The 27,908-nt window shown below is 62.6% G+C and overlaps 1 protein-coding gene across 2 annotated transcripts; it reads left to right on the plus strand.

The window, feature by feature from the left end:
• The first annotated feature begins 5,560 nt into the window (after positions 1-5,560).
• RASSF1 (Ras association domain family member 1) lies at positions 5,561-27,797 on the plus strand. 2 transcript variants are annotated; one of them, XM_075939519.1, is made up of 6 exons: positions 5,561-5,966; positions 13,088-13,212; positions 24,041-24,145; positions 24,489-24,783; positions 25,325-25,440; positions 26,579-27,797. In XM_075939519.1, exons 1-6 carry the CDS (start codon positions 5,645-5,647, stop codon positions 26,723-26,725), a joined length of 1,110 nt encoding a protein of 369 aa, XP_075795634.1. In that variant the 5' UTR covers positions 5,561-5,644; the 3' UTR covers positions 26,726-27,797. The 2 variants fall into 2 exon arrangements, with proteins under 2 accessions (XP_075795634.1, XP_075795633.1); XM_075939518.1 differs by lacking the exons at positions 5,561-5,966; positions 13,088-13,212 and adding an exon at positions 15,388-15,993.
• Positions 27,798-27,908: the final 111 nt, after the last annotated feature.

Raw genomic sequence — 27,908 nt, forward strand, 5'->3', positions numbered from 1 at the left:
ACAGTCAGCTCCGTTTCCTCTGTCTGATGCGCTAGAAAAAGTGAGGCTGGCCAATCCCTAGCGTCCAAACCTCACAAGTTGGGCCCCCAAAACCATGAGATTGAGATTGTAAAAAGTACCCAGTGCTGGTCTTCTGGCTTCCCCCCTTTCGTGGCCATGTTATCAAGGCTTGATCCACAACCACACGGGCCGGAAACTAGCTTGTTTTTTAAGGGTGAGCTGAGATGCTCCGCAAATTGCATGACACCGTGAGCTGGGGCTTTACAAAAAATCACCAAAGCTGTGTCTATATTGGCAAGGTTTTGCGCAAAACCGCCTGCTTTTGCGCAAAATCTTGCCACCTGTCTACACTGGCCGCGAATATTTGCGCAAGAACACTGACATTGTAATGTACAAAATCAGTGCTTCTTGCACAAATACTCTGACGCTCCCACTCAGGGATAAGCCCTCTTGCACAAGTATTCTTGCGCAAGAGGCCAGTGTAGACAGGCAACATTAATTTCTTGGGGAAGAAAGCCCTATGGCTAAAATGGCCATCGGAGTTTTCTTGCGCAAGATAGCGTCTACACTGGCACAGATGCTTTTGCGCAAAAGTACATCTTTTGCGCAAAGGCACATGCCAGTGTAGACACTCTTACTCAAATACTCTAATGCAAAAACTCTTGCGTTAAAGAGTATTTGTGCAAAATCTTGCCAATATAGACACAGCCCAAGTGTCTTGAGACTCACATTAAAATCCCCAGGATCGGCAATGGGGGAAAAGGCGAAGTGAATGGAAAATATAAGGCTATGTCTACACTCGCGGCTTCTTGCGTGAGTAATATGCAAATGAGGCTAAGTGTGGAATATCACCAAGCCTCATTTGCATACCTAATGAGCCACTATTTTTTTCCGACGAGACTCTTGCGCAAGAAAAACCTTCTTGCGCAACGCCGTTACACCTATGACTTTTCAGGAAGAACGGCGTTGCGCAAGATGGTTTTACTTGTGCAAGAAGGGGCAGTGTAGACATTCCTTCTTGCGCAAGAGTCTCTTTTGAAAAAAATGGTGGCTCATTAGGTATGCAAATGAGGCTCGGCGATATTCCACGCTTAGCCTCATTTGCATATTACTCACGCAAGAAGCCGTGAGTGTAGACATAGCCTAAGTGCGTGCAAAAACCAGGTGATGGAAGTGGGTCTGGAAAGTCAAACTCCTGGAAGCATCCTGCGTTGGCGTTTGAGGCAGCTCCTGGGCAGAGGCTGGAGAGAAAGATGTTCATTGATCTAAAAAGAGCTGAGTGGAAGGCTCACACTTGTGACATCAGAGAGCAATTGTTCTTTGGTGACTGTTCGCTTCAGCATTTTCTTTACGCTTTCCTTGTAGATGAACACAAATGTAAACAAGCTGGCTGGGCCAGATCGCCTCTTTCCACAGGTGCTCCCGCTTCAGATCTTCCTCTTCCTGCAACCCTCTGTCTCTTTCTAGCTTCTACACGGCATCTCAGCAGGCCCTGGCTTTGCCCAAATCTAGCCCTAGAGGAAGGGCTGAGTGAACTGCCTTGAAAACTGAGAGGTGCTCCCTACCGGGAGACTCTAGACAGACAGACACCTCGTTTCTGTGGGGAGAGTGGTGACTGGGAATTAGGAAGTACCCCTTAGATTGCTCTGGTTTAGAACTTCCTGCTTTTAGCCACCTAGGTGGTAGAGGCTGAACTAGAAATATGACGTTTGGGCACCAAACCAAGAGGACGCTTGCAGGTTAAAACTGCGGCCACCAAATTTTCTCGGTCAGAAGTTGGTAACTCATCCATGAGGTGATGGTACAGGCTAAAGTTATTCAAGCAGGAACTCATCAGCTAACGGGCTACTTTGAAATGTGCACCCAAAGGAGCCTTTTCCACACTGAGGTGCAGCCACCTCTGGGGTGGCGCTCTACCGTGTAAGGGAACAGGAATCCTTTGGGCGGACCACAGCTGTAATGTTACCTGTTTCACTCAGCCCGTCTGAGAGCCTTAGTTTGGCAAGAAGATCACGTGGGGAGCAAACAACATGAAAGTCAGTGTATGTGGCTTTGGAAGATGAAGCGCGGAGCTGGGCTTTGAACTCATGGCTCCAGAGTGTATTTTCAGTCAGGGTGCTTAGCTCCAGAATCCGTGCCTGGCGGGGGAGGCTGAGGGTACAGGGCAAAGCACTTGTTTTCCAGCTGACACTTAGGAGGAAGTGCCCCTGATGTCTTTGCAGAGAGGTTCAAGTGACAAGGCAGATTAGAAGCTGAGAGTCTTGGGTTCTAATCCCAGCTTTGCCACTGAATTACTGGGTATCCAGGGCCAAGTCACTTATTTCTGTGCTTCAGTGGCCCCATCTGTAAACTGGGCATTGTGGTAACCCCTGCGTTTGCCATCCGCCGAAGCGCTGAGGACTGTTCTCTGGCAGGCTGCTGCCGACTTGGCTGGTACGTGCTGCATATAAGAAATTCCTTCCCTTTATCAGCTTCTGCTTTGCATCTCCGCCCCCTGCCGCCTTTCCTGCTAGCAGGTCGCCAGGGAAGGAAAGAAGGGGCCACTGAGCTGTGGGCTGCAGAAGGCTTCTCCTTTGGCAGGGGGTGGCTGGGGCTGCCTGGGACGGAGAGCTGCTCACTGCCACGTGCCAGGCTGGGGCTTGGGCGTAAGCGTCCAGCTAGCTCTGCCTGATAGCGCGGGGTGGCTTGTTGGTAGCACAGGGGCCTCTGGGGGCCGCTTCTCCCTGGGCCCAGCTAGCACACTGGCCTGGCTGCCATAGCTCTGCCCAGCCAGGCTGGGAACCCAAAGCAAGGCTGGCTGCACTGCCCTCCTAGCTGTGAGCGGAACATTGTAGGGCTGGCTTGCCCCACAGAGAACAGACAGCGCCTTGGCTGGCCCGGGGAGCTGAGAAAGCAGCCAATGAGCTGTGCTCGTGCGTGGGGGAGCTGGGTGCGTGGGATGCATGGAGGCGGCTGGCACGGAGACAGGAAGGATAAATGGTTAGGGCCATCAGTCCTCATGCATCAGGGCACACGCTGATGGCGGCCGTGGGGAGAGGCAGGACCTGCACACACGCCCCTTTTCTCAGGCTATGGACTTACAGGACTAGGCCCTATTTACACTGAGCATAAAACTCGAGAGCCCCCGAGAACCCCGTGGCTGTAATACAGGCTTTGCTGGGGTGATTTGCCCGCAGGGGGCCAGCTGGCCACCACAGCCTGAAACTCTTTAAGGCAGGGAGCAAGTCCAGAGCACACTTAAGCCAATTCGGATCCCATGTACACACGTCTAAACCTACTGTAAGCAGAGTGACTCCAGCTTTCCCCTGCACTGAGAACACCGATTCCCAGTGACTTGAGTGTATTTACGCTCGGGCCAGAATCCGGAGTGCTGCGCTTCCCCTGCATGGTGTGTGTCAGCCCAGCCTGCATGGGGTGGGGGGTGGGGAAGGGGGGATTAATACCATGTAACTCTGGAAGCTTGGTCAGACGTATGAGACCGAGAGCACCTGAAGGGGGAGGGAATTTGTCCTTTATTCCAGTTCTCCCTGCACTGGTGCTGACTTTGAAACTCCTAAACGTTCACCGTTCCCTGGGCCTCTCGCCCCGGAAACGGCTCTTCCTGGGCATGAAAAAGCCCAGCTCGGCTTCAGACAGTCTCTGGGCTATTTCTGGATCTCTTCATCTCTGTTTGGGTGCCAGCAAGAATCCCCAGCCAGCCCCACAGAGACGCTTTCCTCTCACTTGCCTGGGTCCGCCCGTCTCCCAGGCCTGATGTGGTTCCATTGAAGCCAGCCAGCCTGTGCAGCCGACTGTTGTTTTTGTGATGCTATGGTGACCAGCAGCAACAAGCGATTCTGGCCTCCAGAGGCTGCGGCCTGACCTCTCCGCAGCTGGAGCAGCACCGGGCTTTGTGGGGCTGGCATAGCAAGGGGAGACCGAGTTCCAAGGCCAGACCAGCCGGAGCGATTTATGTTCAGCCAGAGACTCTGGGCCACAGCCTCCCGCCCCTGCTTGTCTGTCTCTTCTCCCCCTTTGGGCAGTCAGAGCGAGGCAGGCGGGAAGCAAGCAGGGAGGGGGGTTGTTCTGTCCCCCCACAACTGGTCCACAGCGTGCACCCCCCAACCAGCCCCAGGAGTGCCTGCAGGGCCAGGAGATGCAACCGCCAGTGCTGAAATCCGGGCTTAGACTCGGAGATGCCCAGGCCCGATGGAGCCATTGGGATGCTCTAGTCTCACCTCCTGCTTGCCAGAGGCCACACAACTGCTACGGGGATGCTGTAGCCCCGGCACTAGGGTTCACACGCGCGTTCCAAAGGCGGCTGGTGTCGGACATCCGTGTGCCAGTGGGCTTCGCAGAGACGTGACCTGGAACCGGAACCTGGGCAGCTGGGGGTGACCTCGCTTCGGTGGGTGGCTGGCATAGACTGGGCCCAGCCTTTCACTGCTGTGGGGGGCAGGTGAGAGGTGGCAAATCTCCCCCACTCGCTCACGGGCACTGGAAGATGTTTGTCAACTCACAGCTGAGCTACCGGTGGCTCTCAGGCCTGCCGATCTTCATGCTACAAGTGGGGCTAAGTCCAGCTCCCCTTCTGAGGCAGGCCCCCTCCCAAAGCAGCGCCCTCTACTCACCTGCTGCACCTTGGCTGTTTCCTCTCTCTGCTGGGCCACCTCTCAGGTCCAATGTTCCCTCTAAGTGTTTCCATCTGTGTGTGGAATAAATGTGGTGATGTGCACCACCAATAGAAGTACAGGCTGTGATCAGCTGGGCAGCACCTGGGCACCCAAGTGCCCAACTTACTGGGAACACTGCTCGGGTCCCATCTGTCTTTACGGCCAGCTTCATTCCAGCCTCTCTCGGGCAGGCAGCACGAGTCTGGCACCTGCCAGGGTGGGCTAGCTAAATCTGGGGGTGCCAGCCAGGAAGATGGTAGTGGGCTGGGCACACCCCTCTTCCCGTCCCTCCCCTCCAGCCCTGCTTGGGGAATGGGCTAGATCATCTGCACAGAACTTGTGGCTGGCTCCAACTCCACTCCCCGCCCTGGGAGCTGCTCTGCCCCTCAGCACGTAGCAGGGCCCTCCAGGCCTGACACCATTAGCCTTTACTGGCTCGCGCCAGAGCTGAGGGCAGAACCCAGGAGTCCTGCACCAGAGCCCCCCTGCTTTACCCACTAGACCCGACTGCCCTCCCAGATCAGGAGATCACCAAGGAGTCCTGCCTCCCGGCTCCTTTGAAAACGTCCCGCTGTGCACACTTTGGAGCACAGCTCCGCTCTGATTGCCCCTGCTCTAACCACTAGCCGGTCCCGCCCAGAGATGGCAACAGACCTCAACAGCCTGGAGGTCAGCCAGGAATCACCCGACCTACCAGTCCTGCTCCCGATCCCTCTGTAACGGCGGGCTGCCCCCCCCCCCCCCGCCTCACCCCCCGCCGGGCTATTTCTACCCCCGCCGGCCCTACAAAGTTTTCAGCGAGATCCTGGCCCGGCCCGGCGCCAGAGGAGCGAGGGGCGATCCGAGCCCGCCCGGGATCCCCGCCCGGCTGGGCCCTGCCTTCTTGCGCGGCGCTGGAGCCCAGGGGGCGGGGAGGAAGGCGCCGGGCGGGCTGCAGAGCGCAGAGAGGCGGCCGGGCGGAGGCTGCGGCTCTAGCCGGGCCCGCCGGGGGCATGGCCGGGGCCCGGGCCGCGGCGCTGGAGATGATCGAGCTGCGGAGCCTGGAGCAGCGGATCGACCTGACGCGGGGCAGCCCGGAGCGCCCCGTGCGCCTGGAGCGCACCAACGCCCTGCGCATCACGCCCGCCAAGGTGCCGGAGCTGCTGAGCCGCGTGCGGCGCGTCCGCCTGGTGAGCGGCCAGAGCGACCCCCGGCTGACGGGCAGCCCGGCCGAGGGCCACGCGTTCGGGCCCGGCGCCCGCGGCCAGCAGACCTGGTGCGACCTGTGCGGGGACTTCGTCTGGGGCGGCCCCCGCAAGAGCCTGCAGTGCGCCTGTGAGTACCGGGCCCGCCCCGAGGAGGGAGCCCCCCGGCCTGGGGGGCTCGGGGGAGGGGGCTCCGTGCTGACAGGCCAGGGGCTGGGGGCGGGGAGCCCGGGCTGCCCCCACGGGCTGTCAGCTGCCCCGGCTGCCCTGCCAAAGCAGGAGCCGGGAGGAAGTGACGGCAGGAGCCGGGGGTCTCCAGCTTCCCAGAGCTCCGGGCATCGCTCGGCCTGGCTTGCCCCACCCGGCTCCCCTTGTTGCCTGAGGGAGGGCAGGAGACTCCCTTGGCTCTCTCCCTGGCCCCTGCTCCCGTGCGGGGATGGCGGGGCCCTCCCATTCTCCAGGCAGGGCAGCATGCGGCTCTATCCCGGCCGGCCCGCGCCGTCCATGCCCTCTCGGGCCGGCCCCGTGTGGCGTGGGGCTGGCCAACGTGGGGGCCTGTGAGCTGGGGCGAGCTGCCCAGTCCTGAGACATTCACCCCCCTCCCCCCCACATGCGCACACACACGCGCGCACCCCCCAGACCTCTCTTTGCCTGGGATGCGCTGGGCTCTTCGGGCCGTAAGAAGGGCCGTAGGGGGTCCGAGCAGTGGCCCCGCTAGCCGGTGGCCTGCCTCTGGCGTGGCTGGTGCCAGATACTTCAGAGGGAATGAACAGGACAGGGAGATTACTGACTCACCCAAGCCCCCCACGACCCCCGCAGGGACCAGCCCCTTGATGCCTCCCCCAGTCCAGCTCCGCAGTCCCTGGCCTGCTCCAGGCTGGTCAGTCCTGCTGAGTTCCCCTGTAAGATGAGCAGTCTGCAGACTCCACAGTGGGACCAGCCCCCTCGAGCATGGGCCCGGGGCCAGGTCGGCTGCACGTCCTGGCCCGTCGCAGGGCTGGCTGCAGGCTGGTGAAGTTTGGGGGGTCAGGCGCACTGAGCTCTCTGTTCTGCCGGGCACTGCGGGCCGTTAGGGGTCATTCTGTCACCCCCAGGCCTGGCCTAGCCACCCTCCCATCCCAGTGGGCGCCCTCTGCTGGAGATCTCCGAATGGCATGCAGAGGAAATTAACTAGTCCTGTGAACACTTGGGAGCCCCCAGGATTGGGGGCCAGCCCAGGGCCAGGAGACTGGCGATCTCCCCATCGGTCCCTGGCACCCGGTGGCTGCAGGGTGGCGAAGGGTAGATGCTTCCCTCTCCAGTTACCTTCTTCTGACAGCCCCAGCAGCGAGCGGGGTGCAGGATGCAGCGTCTGTGTGGGGGATGAGGAGAGACCGGACGCTCCTCTTGAGGGTGTTCTAGCCCTGGCACTGCAGGGGCTCCAGTTCCAGCAGGCACAGAGCTGCTCGGGAGCCCCCCGGCTCTGAGTCACTGGCCAGCCAGGGGTGGCTGCTGGGAAGATTCCCAGGGCGCGTTGACCCACCTGCCCTCTCCCTGCAAAGCACAGGAAGTGTTGGTGTGGGAGAAAGGCCTGGGGTTATCGGCTCGCCACCCTGATCTGTTTGCCAGGCTGGGCTGGTGCCAGGCCGGCATGGGTGCAGGCGGACCAAGGATCCCCTCCAGCCACAGCAGGGATCGCGTGTCAGACTGCAAGCCAGGCCGCCCTGGGCTGGGTGGGAGCTCTCTTGGCAGAAGCCCAAGCTGGGGGTAGAAGTGCAGCCAGAAGTGGCACCATCCCTGTGGGCAGCTGAGAACCTGCCTGTCGGTGGGCATGGAAGCTGGGGGCACTTTGTGAGACTGGGGGTGTTACCCTCAGGGCTTGGCCGGGTCCCTGCCTGGGGGATGTGGCGATCGGCCTCCCCCGTCTCCTCCAGAGATGAGCAGGCTCCGGTCCCAGCCCTAAGACTTGGCTGGCCTTGCTGTGCCGTGTCAAACAGCTGCTGTGCTCCACCTGCGAGGCAGCTGCATTTCAGTGACGTGTGGCTGCGGGGGCTTGGTGACACGGAGCCAGGCCATGTGCTAGCTCCCAAATTCCCCCTCCTGCTGGAAGGGGCAGGAGCTGGTGGGGTCCATTCCTGGGGGGCGGCAGGCCTGGCGCAGGCTGGCTGGAGGGGCGCGGGGTGGCACCGGGATGTCTCTCTAGGTTGGGAGCATTGACAGAGGCAATTTGGGGGGGGGAGTGTTTCGGGGGGGCTCTGATGGGATCAGTGCCCTGGGGACATCCCGTGCGTGCCCACTTGCTGCTCTACCCATTCTCCCCGTCCTCAACATGCTCCTCCAGCCGCCGGGGCTGGCAGCCCCCTCGCTCGCACAGGGACCAGGGCGTGGCAGCAGGCTCCGGGAGCCCTGCTGGAGAGGGGCCCAGGGCCCAGCAGGGGCTGTAACAGGCGGTACTGGGGCAGGAGGCAGAGCAGGGACGGTCTGAACAGGTTGGAAGCGGAGCCGGGCAGAACAGGATACTTTAGAGGTGCAATAACTGGAGGGCCAGGGAGGCCCCACCCACCCTGACTGACGGACACCTCACAGGGCCAACCTGCTGTTGAGGGCGTATTCCCACCTCTGCCTTCTCTTCCCCAGTAGCATCTGGGTCTCGTTCGCCACCAGCAACCCCCAGGCTGGGGCAGTGATCTGGGGGGGTCCCTGGCAGCCCAGGTTTCTGAGGGCTGGGATGCTGGGCAGGCCTGCTGGGCCAAGTTTCCAGGCTCCCTGATGGAGAGCCAGTAGCCTGAAAGCACCAGCTGCCCCGGCTCCAGGCAGGACTTGGTAGGCAGCCCCAAGACAGGCTCCGTGGCTCTGCGGCAGCTCTGCCATGCAGGCTGGGCCCCCTGGGCTCGTGGGCTGCCCCTGTGGGGCCCGACTCCTGAGGAGAAGAGACCAGTCTGCAGTCAATGTCCCTGGGTAGATCAGGGCTTGGTCACGATTCTGAGAGACCTCGGTTTGTTTTTCCCTCTGGACGGAGGGAGGGGGCTGGAGAGGAACGTTCCTGGGAGGAAGCTGAAACCTTGGTTCATGTGACCCTGCAGGGGGTTGGGGGGGGAGATGCCGCACCAGAGGCAGCTGCACCGATTCTCCCTTCCCCTTTTGCTGGGTCCTTTGGCCCAGCACCCTCCCCCCTGCTGCCCCATGCTGGGCCCCGGGCTTGGCACCTCCGCCCCTTCCCTCCCCAGAGGACGGGATGTGGGAACATTCCCCTGCAGGAGTCTGCATCTCCTGCCCCTCCGTGGTGGGTGCGGTGAGGGGAGCTGCAGGCGGGCAGGTGAGGCCGTAACTGACCCACGCAAAGGTGAAGCTCTGCTGCTTGTAACGGATCCAGCACCGAGCGCGTCTGCCCTCCCAAACGGCTGCACCACTTACAGATGCGCTCTTCCACTCCCGTCCTGCCCAGTGCAGCTGCCTCTGGGGTGGGATGCAGCAGCTGGTTAGCAGCACGCAGGAAGCGAAACTGCATCCAAACTGCAGGGGGCTGGCAGGGCAGCAGAACCGAATGGCCCCGGGGCAGCCTCCCACGCTGATCCTTGTGAAAAGAGTAATACCGAACCCAGCGATGAATGCCAAGGGAACGAGGCTGCCATGGAGTCAGTACTAAATCAGAGGGGCGGGGCCCTCCTGTCCTTGGGATTGATGGGGCTCTGCACAGTACTATGGGACTGGTGCTCTTGTGCCCAGAGGCAGCTGGGGGTGGGGGGGCAAATGCCATTTTCGAGAGCTGCCATTTCACAATCTGCAGCAACACCCCAAGGAACAATTTGAAGGCGAATTTTACACTAAGGCCCTGTCGACTAAGGCCAGGCTGGAGCGCCCCCCACCTGTGGCAGGCCCTGTGGGGCTAGAGCAGTCTCCTGCACATGAGGGATGGGGGGGAGGGGGACTGCTCCAGCCCCCGCCAGCTAACTGTAACCAGTAAGCCTCACCCCGAACCATTCACATCCCTACTTTCCACCCCCTGCCCTGAGTCCCTCCTTGTCCCCCCCGACCCTGACTCCTGCACCCCCAGCCCCCTGCTCTGAGCCCCTCTTACCCCCAACCCTGACTCCTGCATCTCCCCCCTATACCCCAACTCGGAGTCCCTCACACTCCACTCCCCACTTATATTTCTTACGGGTACTGTTGTATTGCACACACACAGAAACACCCTACTCTAAGGGGGGCGGGTAGGACAGTACCTCTAAGTTTCTTTCACTCCTGGGTAATATCCAGCTGATTAGCAGTGCTCACAGCTGGTAGCATGTGTTTCTATGGGTGGTGCACATCTGCACTTGCCTTGGTGTATATAATAAAAGTTATTCCACACAGATGGAGCCAATTAGACAATTCTTGTTATCTATGTGATAAAAAAGTTAAATTGAATTCTGCCAGGCCTACTGATAAGTAACTCTCCCTGCTTCCCTACATGGGCGTTATTACAGGGGGTGTCTGAGAGAAGCGGAGAGCAGCGCTGTAGCACTAGGGACCTGTTCTGCTGCTTCCTTACCGGTGTAAATCGGAGTCGCTCCATGGCATGGCGGGGGCACTAGTGCCAAAGAATCCGATTCTCTGTCCTGCTGGGTGCAGCATTAACCACGAGAGGGAACCAGAGACCTGCTGAAAGTTGTAGTTCCCCTCTAAAAAGAGCAGCTGCCAACCCCTGGAAAACTTGGGAGGAACTTTCCTTGGAGTGTTACGAGTGATGGTTCTGCTCCTACAGCTGAGTCCTGCAGTGGGGCTGGGCCGCAGGGCCTCCTTCTCCAACAGCTTGCAGGGCCGGGGGTTGGAAATGGGGGGGATTTCCAGGGCCTGGCTGCCAGCAGGGAACAGGGCAGCCTGAGATGTGCTAGTTAGAAACTGACTAGGTGTTCCTGCAAGATGGAAGTCTGGCAAGTCGGTGGAAGGAAGCTCACTGGTTAGCTGCAGGTAGAGGACGGGGGAGCAGAAAGGGAGAGGCCTTTGAGTTACCTGGACCCGTGATCAAACCCCGTCCCGAGTAGCTCATGACTCTGGTGGTGGCTTTTGTCTCTCGGAAAGACTTATTACTGTCTGTGTAGCCAATCTCGGGCTGTTTTCAGAGGCCAGATGTGAGGTTTTTGAACTCTTGGCACTGGAGAGCCTGCCGAGCAAGGCTGAGAACAGAAATCCCCCAGGTTTCTCTCCCTCTGTCTCTGCTGGGGGCCCTGTGACGCAGTCCCATCCGAACGCTCTAACATCTCCAAACTCAGAGGCGCCCCGCTGTGTCCATCTGCTCCCACTTCCCCTCCCCCACCGGGTTGCGTGGGGATTGGGGTGCTGGCAAGGACCCAGGACTGTGGGGAGGGAATGCAGCTCTGGTTTTCGAGCCCCATGTCTGCCATATGAAACCTTGTTCCCATTGAACCAGTTACTCGGATTGGGGAATGTTTTGTCCTGTGATTTGAAAAGGTCAGAAAAGTGATGTGTTTGAAGCAACAAAATGGCCTGGAATGAAATTAGGTCCATGTTGTTTCTCTGCTTTTATTTTTAACCAAGATTCCCTAACTTTTGTCTCAATTTGGGTTGCTCGGGAGAATCTTGGGGTAGGGCCAGGAACCACAAACGTTTCTTTTTCCAGAGCGTTTGACTGGTTCCTGCTGCCAAGCTGACCTTTCCTTTATGACATCAGAGGTGGTTGCCATGGAGAGGATTGTGATGTCACAAGCAGTGGATTGTGATGTCACAAGCAGTGGATTGTGATGTCACAAGCAGACCTTGGATGTGGTGGGAGCCAGGCCAGTAACACAGAGCAAAGTGAGACAAACAGAGAATTTACTGTAAGGGAGAAGGAGAGGGAGAGGGACCCCTGCGGCTCTGGGGTGGGGAAGAGCAGGGCACCCTTACAGAGATCTGGGGGGGGGCCTCTCTTAGGCAGCGTCACGGCCCAGCGTGACTGGCGTTGGAGATTCCATCCCGGCTGCAGCCAGTCCAGCCAGGTGCCTGTTAATAGGCGCTTTGTGCTGGCGGGTGGCAGCGTGGCTCCGGGGGAAGGCGATGCTGCTGGGACACAGGCTCTTTGTCCCACGGCCTTTGAAGTGTGTGCGGTTGGGGGGACTCGCGCTGTCCCTGGCCCGTGGAGGGCGTGTGGGTGGAGGCCTCGTGGCTGGGCGGGGGAGGGGGGGGCTTTGCTGGGTCTGTCAGAAATCCCGGGACAGAGGCAGAGAAATGGAGCTGCAGAAGCCCCGTCGGCTCCCGCCCAGCCCTCCTGTGAGCCAGGCAGGCGTGTCCTGTGGGCCTGTTCCCCAGGCACTGCCCTTGGCCCAGGCCAGGGTGCAGGATGCCCCCGGGCCTCTCCCCAGTGGCTGAGGCTGAGCACCCAGCTCCTGCCTCCTCGCCCTGCTGTCGCTTCCTGGGCAGGGCTATGCCCTGCCCTGACCTTCCCCTCGCACGGTCCTGCATCTGCCATGACCCTCCCCCCCCCACTCCTGACGGCGCTGCAGGGGGCATCAAAGGTCCCCAGTGCTCAGCATCTCGGGGCCCTGCGGCCGTGGGGCCCACACTTCGTGGCCGAGGCCAGGCAAGCCGCACGCGCGAGTGTCCAGAGCCTGCTCCCACTCTCCCCCGCCCGGCAGATGTGGGGGATGGCAGCTGAGGGGGGATGGCTGGGCAGGTGGGGCAGAGCCCCCTGCGAGGAGATGGAGGCCCCAGTTTCCCAGTACTTGCTGATCGGTTTCTGGCAGGGACCTCGTGGGATCATGGGAATTTCCATTTCTCCTTAAAGTCCAGGGCACAGGCGTGGACAATCATGATTCAGCCAAGAGCAGGGGCCTCTCTGCTCCCGAAGACCCTGCCCAGCGGATGAGCAGAGCACCCACCGCTCTGTTGAGTGGTGCACATTCACACATGCCTCGGTGCATGTCATTTATTCCGCACATAAGTGGAAGAGAGGGAACATGGCCCATGACTCCCTTCTAACCTGAGCCTGGCCTGGCAGGGGTTGAGGATGATCCAAGACTAGGTTTGTCCTTTGCCCCCCCACCCTGAGTTCCCCTACAGCAGGGCTTTCCCTGAGGGATTGGGAAAGGAAACCCCAGCCGTCACAAAGCTGCACTTCAGCCCACCTCCCCCACTGCAAAGGGGCTGTTGGGTGTCAGATTTCCCCCTCCCCCTCCCCCCCGCCCTGGGGTTCTGGCAAGTGCTGGCCCCCAGGGGCTGCTACTCTTTCCAGCTGGATTCTGCCCCAGGCTGGCTCCCGTTCGCCTCACGCTGTCTCTCTCCCCTCCCCCCCAGACTGCAAGTTCACCTGCCACTACCGCTGCCGCGCCCTCATCCGCCTGGACTGCAGCGGCCCCCGGGACCAGGACAGCGACCCGGCCGAGGCCACCCAACAGACCGTGGAGAGAGACACCAATGTGGTAGGAGAGCTGCTGGGCTCCTGCCCCGGTGTGCAGGCTACAAAGTGCACCATGCGGGGGTGGGGGTAGGGACAGGGCTGGAGTTGCTGGGAGCCCCCCCCTTTCTCCATCTGCCCCTCCCCACAGTGCCCCCTGCTGGGCGAAGCTGGGGCTGGTGTTGCTCAAGCTCTTGCCCTTGCTGTCTGTCTCCAGCCCAAGCCTGGGTGCTGCTCAGCTGGTGGGTGGCTCCTGCCCCTCCCCCGCACAGCAGTTGGGGCGCTGGGCTGAGCTGGCCCCCAGGGAGAAGGTGGTCACTCGTGCGGTGGCCCTGGTGGAGCAGCCAGCTCCAGTTTCACCCGGAGACTGCACCTCTGCTCCCTGCAGCTGGTCCCTCCCCGCTGAGATCTCCCCAGGGCAGGGACGGCGGGGGTGGGGAGGCCCATATACCCAGGGGGCAGGCACGTTGCCAATTGATTCCGTGCCACGTTTGGGGGTGTCTATTCTAGCAACACCAGCATCTGCCCCCTGCCTGGGATGCTCAGTGGGTCTGGATCCCTTACTGCCCCCCGCACAGCTGCTGGGACTGTCAGAAACTTCCCTGTCACCCCATCCCCATTACAGACCCCACGTCCCCGCCCCGCACCACTGTCCTTTTGTGAGCATGTGGGAAAGGTTGCAAGGATCAAAGCCAGTGCATAGGAAATCCGGTCCTGCCCTCCCCAGAAGGGCTGGTGCTGCTGTTGGGGCCGTGGATTATCCGCAGAGCAGCAGGGAGGGTGCTCTGATGCTTAGGGCCCTGGACGGGGACTTGGGGGCCCTGGCTCCGTTCCTGACTCTCCTAGTGCCCCCTCGTCTCCATTTCCCCATCTGCAGAATGGGGACCTTCCCTACCTCCTAGGGTGTGAGTATCCCTGGTGAGCACTAGATCCATAGCACATGCCTGGGGCCGGCACGTGACCATGGGATCCCTGTGGGGCAGGGCCCATGTTTTCCTGTCTGCACAGTGCCTAGCACAGACTGGGCCCTCTGGGCCATGGCATCAATGCACCCCAGTCGCTTGGCTGGATTGGCGCTGCAAACTGTCTCCGTCCCCTGTACAGCCTGCTCTGGGGAACGCTGAAAGCAGAGTGGCTCCTGGCTGGGGTGTGGGCTACCACGTGTCTCTTGGTGCCTCTGCAGCGGGTGTTCCCTGGGGCTGGATGGGCAGGCTCTTGTAGCCCTGTGGAGCTGTTGTCATGGTGCTTTGCCTCCCCGCCGTTTGAGTGCTCTTCAGAGCCGTCTCCATGCCCCGGCAGTGAATCCGAGCCAGACCTCCCCAGGGGCCGGGGGCTGTCGTGGTGTTCCTCCTGGTGCAACCGGAAAGCCGTCAGTCGCAGCGGCTACTGGCCATGGAAGGGAGTGCGGGGAGGGGGAGGGGAGCGCAGCGAACAAGCCTTGCTGTGATCGGGGGCTTTGGGCAAGGGGGGGGTGTCTGTGTTGGGGAGACGCTTTGGAGTGAGTGTAGGGGGTGGATTGTGCTCTGGCTAAAGGCTGGGAGCTAGTTTGTTAGGGGGGGTTGCATTTGGGGCTAAGATGGGGGGAGAGGTTCTTGTCGGGTGGGATTGGCTCCGGCACTCGCTCTTTCCATGTGGGGTTGCCCCTCCCTGCTGGCAAACACAAGTGAGACTGAAAGCAGGCTAAGCCCTGCACCCTGCCCATGTCTCCGGGAGCCGCTGGACCAATCCCGGGAGGTGACAGGGCAGCCGGGCTCCATTGCCCCGCACTGAACTCCGGGCGGTGCCCACCTCCCTCCTGCCGAGCAAGGACAGCTGTGACCTGATGGAACAGGTTCCCCTCTCCGGCTGCCTAGTGGCCGTCTCTCGCCCAGGTCCGGCCAGCCTAAGCTGTGCCCACCTGTGTCTCCGGGGCAAGGGGCTGCTGGCCTGAATGTGCGCCTGGCAGCCCCTGGCTAGAGCCCAGGCCTGAGAATCGGGGTAGGCACTGAACGACTGGGGAGGCTCGTGTGAACAGAGGAGACCCGGCCTCACTTCCCTGCTGCGCTGGGCCAGTCACCTCAGGTGACACTGTGGAAGAGCTGGCCTTAGACTGCTTCCTGTGCGGTACGGGGGGGGGGGGCTGGGAGCACAAATACACTTGAGGCCTGAGGAGCGCCCAGATACCGCCGTGATGGGCGGCAGGGCCGGGTCGCACGCTGAGCTAGGCAGTGGGGCCGGCGGTGGCGCCCTGCCCCAGGCTGGCTAATGGTGCGGCGCGGCCTGCACAGGGCGAGCTGCTTGGGGGATGAAATCATGGCCGGAAAGGGGCGGCCCCGGCCGCCTTCGCTCCGCCCCAGCCAGCTGCGCAGCCTCCCCGCCCTGGCGCGGTGTGTACGTTTCAATCTCAACGGCCCCAGCAGGCGGAGGCGAGGAGCAGCCGGGGGCCGCGAGTGTACGGGCGGGCGGGAGCCGAGCCAGAGCGCACGGAACCGAGCCAGGGCGCACGGAACCAGAGCGCACGGGGCCGAGCCAGGGCGCACAACGCGCTCCGACCCCAGATCCCGGCTCGTTCCCAGCGGGCGGGCAGCAGAACCGTCGCGGGGCCGGGGATCCGGGCCGGACAAGGGCGAGGCTGGTTTCCAGGGTCGCGGGGCGAGCAGCGGCCGGGGAGGCGATGAGCGAGTGCGAGCCGGCCACCCCCTCTTTCGAGATGACCTGGAGCAGCACCACGAGCAGCGGCTACTGCAGCCAGGAGGACTCGGACTCGGAGCTAGAGCAGTACTTCACTGCGCGCACCTCCTTCATCCGCAAGCCCCACAAGGACAAGGTGAGGCGGAGTCGGGCCCCGATTCGGAGCGGGGTGTCGGGATGCCCCTGCGCCCGGAAGGGGAGACCCGACTCGGAGCGGGGGGGGGGGGGCGATCCGGATTCTGGAGGTGGCTCCGGGAGGGCTTTGGCCCCCTCCCTTCGAACCAGATGGCTGTTGTTTCGATTGCCCCGGGCCCATTGTGAGAGTGGGCCCCCCTCTGCGTGAGCCCTCGCCGCCGCCTGAGCCTGTTTCTTTGGCCCTGCTCCTGTTACTCCTGGCTCCTGTATCCCCACAGGCTTCCATAGGGGGCTGCTGGGTGGGTCTCCCAGGGGAGCGAAGCTGGGTGGAGGGGCTCGCTGGCCGGCCGGCGAGCGGTACCCCCCCCCAGCCCACACACTGGACTCTTTGCTGGCAGGCTGGCTGGGCTCACCCCAGTTTCTGGGATGGGGGGGGCTGATCTGCCATACCCCTGCCTTGAGCCTTCCCATGGGTGTATCAAAGGCGCCTGCTTGGGTAGGTGTGCTTGCCGGGAACCAGTTCGGGAGCCAGTTCCTAGAGAGTGAAACCAGCCCTTGTGACAGCAGCCAAAGGAGGAAGATAGCCTGGCCGAATGCCATGGGGTGCCCTTGTGTGTGTGTGTGCAGGGGAGGGGGAAGGGGGGTTCCTGTCGGCCTGGCCGAATGCCATGGGGTGCCCTTGTGTGTGTGTGTGCAGGGGAGGGGGAAGGGGGGTTCCTGTCGGCCTGGCCGAATGCCATGGGGTGCCCGTGGGGGGGGGTCCTGTCTCCCTCGCCTGGCTGGAGCGGGGTGAGCTCACCCGTCAGCAGTGGCAGTGTTACACGTGGCGGGAGCTTGGTGGGCCCCCTGCCAGCCCCTTATTGGACATTCGGTGTAAAACCCCTCCCTTTGTGTGGCATGGGACGGATTGAGGGGCACAGGCTGAACCGGGGGGGGCAGGTTCCAGGGTGGGCGCAGTGGGGGGAGGGGGGAGGCTGCGGGGTCAGACTCTCCGCAGCTGCATTGTCCGAATCCCTCACCCGCCGTGTCTGTCTTTGGGCCTCCCGTGGTGTCCATATCCAGGGAGGCGGTGGTACGGGCAGGACCGGCTCTCTGGATTTACCATCAGTCCAGCACTCCTGGCTCATGCTGGCAGATGGGGAGGGGGAGCAGATGGAGGCTGAGTTAGGGAGATGTGCCCCGTGAGGACCCTGCCGGCTTGAGCTGCGTCTGGCACTCGGAACATGCCACCTGGTGCCATCGCCCTGCGGAGGCCCAGCCCCCAGGCTACCCGAGGGCAGGCGCGTCGGCAGAAGGACATAGCCACCCTGCTGGAAGGGTGCAGCTGCACTACAGGCCGAGGGCTGTCCTGCGCTGGCACCCTGGTCACTTCGGCCACAGCCCTGGGCTGCCTTGGCTTCATCTGCCCTCGGAACCCAGCCGAGAGGCCACAGGGCAGGTAGCATCTGTGCCAGGGAAGGACGCCTGCTCCAGAGGGCTGGTGCCCAGCGTTGGGCTGACACCTCTGGCTGCCGCTAGCCAAAGGAGGTTGCCTTGTTAGTGGGTAATGGTGGCCAGGGAGGTCCTTGGAGTGCTCAGGGGTCTCCCAGCCTGCGGCCCTCACTGAGCCGGGCCGGCATTACGACACACGTGGCCCCGCTGAGTCTGGCTGGCCTGTGGCTCAGGCCGTGGCTTTCTCAGAAGGCCTGAGGTCAGGAAGCACAAGGATGTGAGACATGGGTGAGCTCAGCTGGTGGGCGGGGGGGGGTTCCACCCTGCTGGTGACTGGAAGGGGGGCAGGTGCTGACAGAAACCAAGCACAGCAGGAGTGGGTGCTGGGCAGACTCCAAGGCCCCTGCTGCCCAGCACTGTGCTGCTGGCCACAGGCCCCCTCCCCTTGGGCCAGGCCCCTGAGTCCTGACCTGCAGCCCCCGTTGCTGTTGAGCGGAGCTTGGCCTTTGTGTGGGGCAGCAAAGGGCCTGGGGACCCCCCCCCCCCCCCCAGCTATGCCAGTGCCTGCTGCTCTGCAGGGCTTGCTGGAAAGGAATTGTGCCCAGTCTGCTGCTGGCTAAGGCTGTAGCCTCCCAGCTGTGATAGCCCCCAACAGGCTGGTACATCCCACAGCTGGCTCGGAACCTGCCTGGAAACACCTCTGCAAGGTATCTGAAGGCGAGTGACAGATCCTCTGGGTGTGGGTGGGGTTGCCTAGTGGTTAGAGCAGGACTCCTGGGTTTGGTTGCCAGCCCTGCCCAGGTGGCCGTGGGCAGGTCACTTCAAAGCTCTATGCCTCAGTGTCCCCATTCTGTCCAGTGTTCCTGGGCGTGGTGGATTGTCAAGCTTGGCTCACTACCAGGTGTAATGTGCGTTCAGATCCTCGGCTCCGTCTGGGTTTGGCCCCCGTGCGTCGCTTCCAAGCAATTAACGATGGGAAAAGCACACGCCCTGCCTGTGGGAGAAGTAGCGCGTGTGCGTGACTCAGTGGGTGGGCGCTATGCTCAGCCCACGGGGGAGCAGAGCTCCTGGGGGCTTTTCCTACTTCACCCCACAGGCCAGTGCCAGGGGTCCACTGGAGGTCATGGAGGGACGTCGCTGATATCGGGGGCTCGCCCAATGGGGAGCCGGCGCAGAGGGCAGGCACTGGGGGGGCAGCGATCTGTGTTGCTGGGCCCAGGCTTTTCAGGATGGGGCATTTCATGCATGGAGCTGAGAGCTTCGTGAGGCCCTGGGGTCTGGCTTGGGGTGTGGGGGGCAGCCTTCCTGCCAGTGGCAAATAAGAAGGGGGCCTCTCCTGACCCCAGGAGTCTGTCCAGCCCCCAGGACGCTGCACTTTGCTCTCCAGGGCAAACCCCGTCCCCTCCCTTCCAGGCCACCGGCTCTGTCTCCTGCCTGGGAGGTTTAGGGGAGTCGGGGCTGCTGCCCTCCTGCGCCGGGCTCTGTGCAAAGGCCCGTCCGCCCCCCAGCTGTGTGTCTGCGCGCTGGGGGAGCCACACCCCCGCCACGCTGCCGGTCACCACTGAGAGTGCATCACCCGTGACGAAGGGTGATGGAGCAGAGCTGTAATGCAATCCGCCTGACTCAGAGCCGGAGAGAGGACGCAGCTGGGCCGGCTGTTAACCATTTCACCACGGCCCAGAGCAGCCGGCTCCTCCTCAGGGGTGCGCTGAGGTCGGGGAGAAACACGCCCCCCCATTGCGGGCTGCGGCTTAGTGTGCCCCTTCTTTGGGCAGGGCACCAGAGAACCCAGCTGCCGGGGCAAGGAGAGGGGCAAACGCAGCCAGGCTGGGCTGGGGGAGACTGACTCTAACCTGGGGAAGGGGGTTCTGGGATCCCAGCTCAGGCAGCGGGTGGCCCTGGGGTGAAGTATGTGCTGGGATCCACCCACCCCAGATATGCAAACAGCATCTTCTCCGGCCCCCGTGAGACGCTGCTGTGGTCCCCGTGTCCAGGAGAGGGGCCACCTGCAACTCTTCTGCAGCCCGGGCCCTGCTCCTGCTCGAGGGCCTAGGAGCGTGGGGAGCTGCGGAGGAGACGCGGCCCCTGGGCCAACTGGCTGATGCATCTAGAGGCAGCTGCGGGGCCCGGCCCCAGTGGTGAGAGAGGGCGCTGGGCCAACAGATGGTCGTTCGCTGCACGGTAGATAACCCAGGTATGCGAAGGGGCAGCCTGGGGCCAGGACCAAGCAGCTGGCTCCGGGTGCGGCGGCAGCAGGGAGCCCGGGATCGGCCGATTGGCTTTGCAGCGGCACCGCGCCGACCCGCACACCCGGCCTTCCGTGCCCTGATGGCTGAATGCCCTCCGGGCTGCTGGCAGCAGGGCATGGGGCATTCCTCCCAGCCAGCGGGGCTCCCCACACCTGGCACGGCAGCTTCTCCCGACGGAGCACCGCGCTGCCGGCCTCCCTCGCCTTTTCTGTGGGGCGCCCCTTTCCCGGCACATGGTGAGCAGTGACCTGGCCAGTCAGGACCCCCTTTGGCCTGCGCGGGTCAGACCTTGCGCCTGTTCTCATGCAGGGGGCTGAGCATCCCGGGACCCCCACAGGCGCCACTTAGGGGCAGCTTCCTGCGGACGTGGGGTGGCTGCCCGGGGACCTCAGGGCTGAGCGCACAAGCAGCTGCACCCCAGAGCTGAGGCTGCCTAGCTCCGGCTGTGGCGGGCAACTCCTGTGCAGCTTGGCCCGGGGAGGGGGGCCGTGACCTGCCAGGGGAGGGGGGCTGTGACACGCCCTCGCCCCAACTAACCAGTTCTGTGCTGTTTCCGTGGTGGCGTGGCAAGGCCGACCGCAAGGCTGTTCGAAGCAACACAGCTGATCTGCGCAGAGCGGCAGCAGAGGGCCCCGGCGTGTGCGAGAACCTGCCGCGTTGGGGGTGCCCTATGGCTGCCCTGTGTTCCCTGGGGCGTCTGTAGGGGGCGCTGCAGCACCGAGCAGGCGGTGATGTGTTATGTCATGTCCCAGCCAACGGGCCTTGCAGAAAATTCCCTTTGTTCTGTAAACAGGATGCCTGTGTCCCTCCCTATGACTTTCCGTCCTTCGACCGCAGGCTCCCAGCGAGCCCTTCCTGTCCGGGGATGGGCTGGGCTGCCTGCGCCGTGCACCCTGCCCTCACAGGCTTCCGCCTGCCTGCTCCTCAGGGGAGAGCGACTTCCCCTCCGCTCCTCGCCCCGGACCTCTGCGCGCAGGGGACGCGCCCCACCCCAGACGCACGCCCATGTCCCTGCAAGAACGCAGCCAGGCCAGGGCTTGGGGGACTCTGCATAAGCAGCCGCAGGCTGGGTCACAGAGCGGAGCTTCCCTCGCTCCCATGGGGTTACAGCTGTGGACCCAGAACCCAGCTAATAACTTCCACATTGATTCCCAAAGCCAGTGTGGCTGAGGCAAAGTCCTCCTGAGCTCACCTCCTCCTCAGCCTCTGGCCAGCCCAGAGCTAGAGACTGGGCCGTGGCTAGCAGTCACCGTTCTGCACACTGCAGTCACTCTTCACTTCTTGTCCTAAATGCGACTTGGAAAGGCAAGTGGGAAACGAGGCACCTGCTCGGTTTTCTTTTTGTCTGCGTCTGTAGGAAGAGCAGGGCTCTGCAAGGGCTTTCTCAGCCTGTAACTGAAGGGTGCTGAAACTTTCACCGGGAGCGTTTTCCTCCTACCTGTTTATCAAGCATTTGAGTGAGATGGGTTAACAGAGACAGATCAATTGGAGCATTTGCTCTCCCCTTCCCTTTCATTAGTCATCATTCATCCCTCGGGCGTCTGCTGACGTAACCCACCAGCTCTCCCGTGGTCTGGTGAGTCTTCCTGGAAAATGGGGATGATTGCAGTGCCCCAGCCATGCTGTGTCGGTGGGATAAGGCATCGCTCCAATGGAGTTTGTCAGGAGACGGATGTCTGTGTCCAGCTTTGGAGAGGGGCTGGGTGTGAGATTCCACCTCCCCGAATGTGCAGGATAATTCCTTGTGGTCGACGGCCGGCCCAGCTGAACAGCCCCTGGGTGCTGCTCCCAGAGTTCTGCCCCGATCTCTTGTTTGTGGAGCAGAATCCAGGTGTGTGTTCCCTTCCCCCAACCAGGGCACAGGCCCCGGCCCAGAGCTAGGGCAGCACAGCTGAGTTGGCACGCTGGAGAGCTGGTCCCTAGGGCACCGTCGGCTCTGTGCTCCCGCTGACTGATCTGCGGGGCCGGAGACCTGGGAGCTGGGGGTAGGGACGTGAAGGACTAGTCGACTATTCGATAAGAAAATGCTTAGTCGACAGGATAGTCGACTAGTCACCCCCCCCTTTCCTGCCCCTATCAGATAGAGGCGGGGGAGGGATATAAGGGGGGTACTTCAAAGCGTCAGCACTGCACGGAGCCCTGGATCAGCTGGGGAGTCCCCAGCTGACCCCGGACTTCAGTGCTTTTGCCCTGGGGCTGTTGCTACACTGTAAAGGTGAAGGCGCCCTATGGACTAATGCATCGACGATGTGATTAGTCAATTACCCGATACTTAACATCCTCAGCTGGGCGAGGGGCTGGAGTAGCAGCCACAGCGTGGTGGGGGATAAAGCAGGCTCGGCTCGGCCGCAGCGCTGCAGCTCCAAGCACCTGGTCGGCAAGAACTAGCGGGCAGCCTGGCGAGAGAGTAGCAGTCCCCCCCGCTCTCCGGGAGTGCTTGCGTGGCCTGCCAGGGAGGTGTGCCAGGTGGGGTGCACGGGGCTGATGCCGAGGGTTGGCTGCAGGCAGGCGAGTGACTGCCGGACTCGCGGGGTTAAGAGAAGACAGGTCTAGCAATTGCAAATCTGACGGATGGCTGGCTTTCTGGCTTGCAGCCCCAGGGGGCGTGTGCCGGTCCCTGAGAGGCGCGTGTGTGCGCGTTGGGTGCCTGTGTTGGGCACATGGGGTGGCCTGGCTGGGCGAGGCGGTAGGGCCAGAAGGCGAGCCAGAAGCAAGCCATGGGAAAAGCAGTAACTACGTTTTATAGGGAATCCCCCTCGGACTATACCCAGCGCAGAAATCCTATGAAAGGTTGCCAGAGCGGGACAGGCGGCCGACTCTCTGACCGGCGTGCGCCCGTCCACGCGGCGCGGCTGCTATCGAATGCGTGGCTGCGAACACAGGAGCACACGTAACAATATCCCCTGTCGCTTCTCAAAAGAATCGACTTTTCCTCTCCTTGGCCGTCAGTCCTGTGCTCCTCCCTGGCTCAGCAACCTGGCTTCTGGGGCATTCCAGGACGAGAAGGCCATTGCAGAGAATCGACACAAGTTCTTTGCATCTGTCTTCACGGCCGGCCTCCGGTGCCCCCCTAGCTCCACCCCTCCATTCTCCTTCTCCTGCCCCTTGGGCCAGCCGCCCCTTTGGGGGGCAGGTTCGGGGTCCCCGCCCGGGCCGCCCTGCTGCCTGTCTCCTGCCCCTGGACAGCATGCTGTGTAGTGTGTCTGTGCCGTGGGTGACCATCCAGGGGCGAGTCCACACGTCAGACGTGTGCCATGCAGCGGAGGGCTATGTGCCACGTGCCTTTCTCATCACACACCCCCCCCCGCCCCCCCACCATCCTGCCCAGGCAGCTGCCAGCTCTGCTGTGGTGGGAAAGGAAAGGAAGCGGTTCCCAGAAATCCCTCGAGCTCAGATTGGTCTGTGATGAGCTCATCTGCAATTCCCCTGGCTGGTCATGGGGGGGGTTATGTCAACAGGAATCCAGGCTGATGCAACAGGGTGCAAAAATTCTGTGGCAGCAGAAAGTCAGAAGCTTGTGCGCTCGTAGGCGCTGATAATCGAGGGGCTGGCAGCATTGTGTGCTAAGGGGGCCCATCGCTGTGGCGTCGGGGCGGCTCACTGGGTCCTGGCTGTCGCCGTGCCCGACGGAAGGGCTGTGTCTAGATCTCCTGTGCCAGCCCTGGGCGGCTTTGGGTTTATAATCCCTTCCGCCAGCCTTTGCTCTGGTACAGCCCCGTGGGGTTAAACAGAAGCCAGCGGCCAAACGCCAGGACACCGGGGCCAGTGTCCGCAGGGGCCCAGAGCAGGTGACCTGAGTCATCCTCGCTCAGTTTGCTGGGCATCTGTACATCTAGCCCTGGTGGGGGCGGCCCAGAGGCACCATGGGCAGAGACTGGATCTGGCCTGCTGGCAGAGTCAGGGGTGTACATAGGGTCTGCTGCTGGAGCCTCCTATGCTTTCTCTTGGGGGCAGGATGCAGACTCGTGCCCGAGCGATACGCCCGCAGGCCGGCCAGGCTCTGCAGCGAGTGCCTCTCGCCCCGGCTCAGGCCGGCAGCCCCGGCTTCGTGAAGTGGCTTCTCCGGGGGTAACAGCCGTCTGCCCTGCTGGCTGGCGTGGTCCCACTCGAGCTCAGCCTGGGCACAGCCTCCCCTGGCCTGGCCTGGCCTGGCCTGGCCCGTAGCTGCCGCCTGATGGAACCTCCCTCTGGCTGGCAGCCTCTCCAAAGCCGCTGAGCAGGTGCAATTGGTATCTCCCCAGCCTGGCTGGCCAGTCGCCTCCGCACCCGTGGCCCGGCTGAGATGCACTTGGGAGGGCAGGGAGGGATGGCCTGAGCGCCCCAGCTGCCCAGGGAAGTGGGCTAACCCCCCGCTTCTCGCCCCTTCAGGATGAGCAGATTGACTGGGAGAAGCCGGTTCTCAGCCAGGCCGAGATCGAGCAGAAGATAAAGGAATACAACAGCCAGATCAACAGCAACCTCTTCATGAGCCTGGTGAGGCCTGGGAGCCAGGGCAGGGCAGGGAGCTCGTAGCAAGGGGCTGGGCCCAGGGATCCAACTCCGGGTCTTCCTTGCTTCTGGGGGCTGCACCCAGAGCCCATTCCAGGGATCCCACTCCAGGTCTTCCCTGCTTCTGGGGGCTGCACCCAGAGCCCATTCCAGGGATCCCACTCCAGGTCTTCCCTGCTTCTGGGGGCTGCACCCAGAGCCCATTCCAGGGATCCCACTCCGGGTCTTCCCTGCTCCCAGGGACTGCGCCCATTCCAAGTTCGCTGCCCCATTTTCCTGCCCCACTCCCAGGCTCTGCCCAGCTCATTCTCTCTCTGCCTCCTCCCAGAACAAGGATGGCTCCTACACTGGCTTCATCAAGGTGCAGTTGAAGCTAATCCGGCCAGTCTCAGTGCCAGCCAGCAAGAAGCCGCCCTCCATCCAGGACATGAAGAAGGCGCCGCGGTCCCAGGCAGTGAAGCGCCGCACGTCCTTCTACCTGCCCAAGGACACGGTCAAGCACCTGCACATCATCTCCCGCACCCGTGCCAGCGAGGTCATCGAGGCCCTGCTCAGGAAGTTCATGGTGGTGGACAACCCCCGCAAGTTTGCCCTCTTCGAGAGAGCGGAGAAGGACGACCAAGGTACCGGCCTCCTCTCCCCCCTGGCCGCAGTCCCTGTGTCAGCTGGCTCTAAAACCAGCCAGGGCTGTTCCCGTTGTGTAGCTTACACTGACCAGCCAGGGCTTATGTCTTGCCCTGCTGCTGGGGCTGCCTCCCCTCACAGCACCCCCTGCTGGGAGAGGATGAGGCTGGAAACTTGCCACTGCCCACAACCAGTGCCCTGCCCCTCCCCACAGCGCCCCCTGGTGGGAGAGGCTAGGGCTGGCATAGCTGGGAGCCCCTTCACAGCCAGTGCGCCTGCCCCTCCCCACAGCGCCCCCTGCTGGGAGAGGCTAGGGCTGGCATAGCTGGGAGCCCCCTCACAGCCAGTGTGCCCTGCCCTTCCTCACAGCACCCCCTGGTGGGAGAGGCTGAGGCTATGAGCACTCCCCTCCCCACAGCGCCCCCTGTTGGGAGAGGCTGGGAGCACCCCCTCCCCACAGCACCCCCTGCTGGGAGTGGCTGCGGCTGGTGTAGTGACGGTGTTTCCCCCTCCTGAGCGGTGTGCCACCTGCCTTTGCAGTGTACCTGCGGAAGCTCTCGGACGAGGAGCAGCCCCTGCGTCTCCGGCTGCTGGCTGGCCCCAGCGAGAAGACCCTCAGCTTCGTTCTGAAGGAGAACGAGACCGGAGAGGTCAATGTGAGTCGGGGAGCAGCCTGGCGTGAGCCAGGGGAAGCCTGTGGGTTGTAAGGAGAATGTTGCAGCACTGCCCCCTGCTGGCTGCCGGGCTGTCAGGCTCTGATGGCAGGGCGAGCTGGCCGGAAAGCCAGAAAGGGGGAATGAAGTGTGTGTGTGGGGGGGTGTCATGGATCCTCTCCAGGGCCGCGTCCTGCCCACCCACCAGGCCTGCTGCAAGGGGAACCTGAGCCCCTGGGCGCTTCATCTGAGTGGAGTCCAGCTGGCACCCCAATCCAAATCCCAGGGCACGCCCCCCCTTTGCTTGCTGGAACCCGCTGTCCAGCCCCCTTCTGGGCACGGCACTGACCCGTCACAATCCCCAAAAAATGGAATCACTCCGCCCCCAGGACTCCTGCAGGGTGTGACGCTGCCGAGTCCAACATAACTCTGTCGGGGGCACAGAACAGTTGGGAAGCTGTATGGACGCCTGCTCGGACGCACACTCGCTCTTTGTACAGGCTTGTAACTTGAGGCTCTTCATCTGTGGCAAAAGGGGTTCTCTGCTGGCCGTCCCCCGTGAACCCCTTACAGAGGCAGGAGCCCTGCTTCCTCTGTCCTCCTCCTGGTAACTTTCCAAAGCCCCTCCTTTCACATGGGGCTGGAAGTGTCTTCTCCCGGCCAGAGAAACCCCTTTTGTCCCACGTTTCTCCGAACAGAGGCCCGTTCCTCCCCATTGTCTGTGGCCGGCACAGACATCCCGAACCTTGGGGGAGCCACGTACAGACGGGGGTTCCTGGGCACCGTGGGAGGGAAGCAGAGGTCAGGACTGAGGTGTGATGTGGCGGGCAATGGATAGGGAGTTGACGGATGCTGGACTGGAGTCCCCGTGACTCCAGTCACAGACCCGACGCAGTCCCCACTGTTATTGCAGTCCCGGGCTCTCCCCCACCCTGTGGATCCCTGCCAATGCCCATCAGACCCAGCCTGCAGCCTCGCAGCCCTTTCTGTTCTCAGCCCCCTAAGGGCGGCTGCTCCATCCTGTGGCCCCCCCCTTCCAGCCCTGGGTTCCAGCCCCCGAGCTCAGAGCTCTGCTGGAGCCCCACGGCCCTGACCTGTGCAGGCCCCTGGAGTGACGGGCCCTCTGCCCTCTCGCCCACAGTGGGACGCGTTCAGCATGCCCGAGCTGCACAACTTCCTGCGCATCCTACAGCGCGAGGAGGAGGAGCACGTCCGGCAGATCCTGCAGAAGTACACCCGGTGCCGCCAGCAGCTGCAGGAGGCGCTGACCGCCCGCACCCCAGGCTGAGCTGCCCCCGCCCCAGACCTGACACTCCGACCGACGCCAGGTGGCTGGGCCAAGAAGCGGCAAGGCCAGGCGGACACGGACAGATCCACGCCGGGACTGCCTGTGGGGCGGGAGCTCCCCTGCGAGGGTGCAGGGAGGTGGGGGGGAAGTGTGGGAGGGGCCCCGGTGCCATGTGGGGCGCGAGTGTAAGCGAGAGGGGGTTGCGTGCATGGGAGCATTTCTCCGGAGGGGGATGAACTGCCCCCCCATTGTGTGTGTGTACATGGGGGGCTACTGGGCGACTGCCGGAATGGCTGCTTCCGGCTGTGCCTTGGGGAGGGGTGGGGCTATACAGCCCGCCTGGGTTGCTTCTGCCTAGCTCCCCTAACCAGAACCCTGCCCCCCAGCCCTGGGGACAGGAGTGGGCTCGAGCGTGGGAGGGCCCAGGATACGTCCAGCCATGCCCGGCAGCTCCTGAAGCAGGACGGCCAGCCAAGGCTGCCTCACGCAGACCTCTGTCTTTCCAGGATGAGCTAAGGGGACCACATGGGGCAGAGCCATCCCTGGGCGGAGCCTTAATGGGGCTGGGCCAGGGATGGGTCTGCCCCCATGGGGATCCTGGAGGAAAGGCCTTGGGGGTGTCTCTTGGCTCAGTCTGCCATGTGAATGGGGGGACACCTCCCCCCACAACCTGCTCGCCATGGGCTCCATACGCCCTGGCGGAGTGCGGGCTAGCAGCTATGGAGAGTAGAGACTGGCGGGGAAAGGAGGGTAGCCCTAGTCTGGAACAGCCCCTGCCACCCTTACCTGGGGAAGCAGCAGTCCCCCTGTGCCCGGGGGCTGGGGCAGGGCCGCCAGGCTGGAGTGAAGCAGCCGGGCGGCTCCCCGTGCGCGTGTGGGAACAGAGGCTGTGCGAATGCACCCGGGAGGCCCCCCCGGCTTGGCAGTGGGGCCTCGCTCTGGGCTTGGCGGTGCCCAGTGAATGGTTCTGAAACTGACGGTTGAATGTCCCGAGCTCCCCGGGCCGGCGGTGCCCGAGGCTCGGCCTGTGTGTGGCTGGCTCTGTGAGGATCAATAAATGATTCGGGGCAAGGCTGGTGCTGTTGTTCCTTTGGAGCTGGATACGGGCCCAGAGGCCAAGCCTGCAGCCTGCCGGTGTCTCCGTGGCCCTAGCAACGGCACAGGCTCCCCTGGGCATGGGCCA

Source organism: Pelodiscus sinensis, chromosome 11 (assembly GCF_049634645.1).
Source record: "Pelodiscus sinensis isolate JC-2024 chromosome 11, ASM4963464v1, whole genome shotgun sequence".
NCBI lineage: Eukaryota > Metazoa > Chordata > Testudines > Trionychidae > Pelodiscus > Pelodiscus sinensis.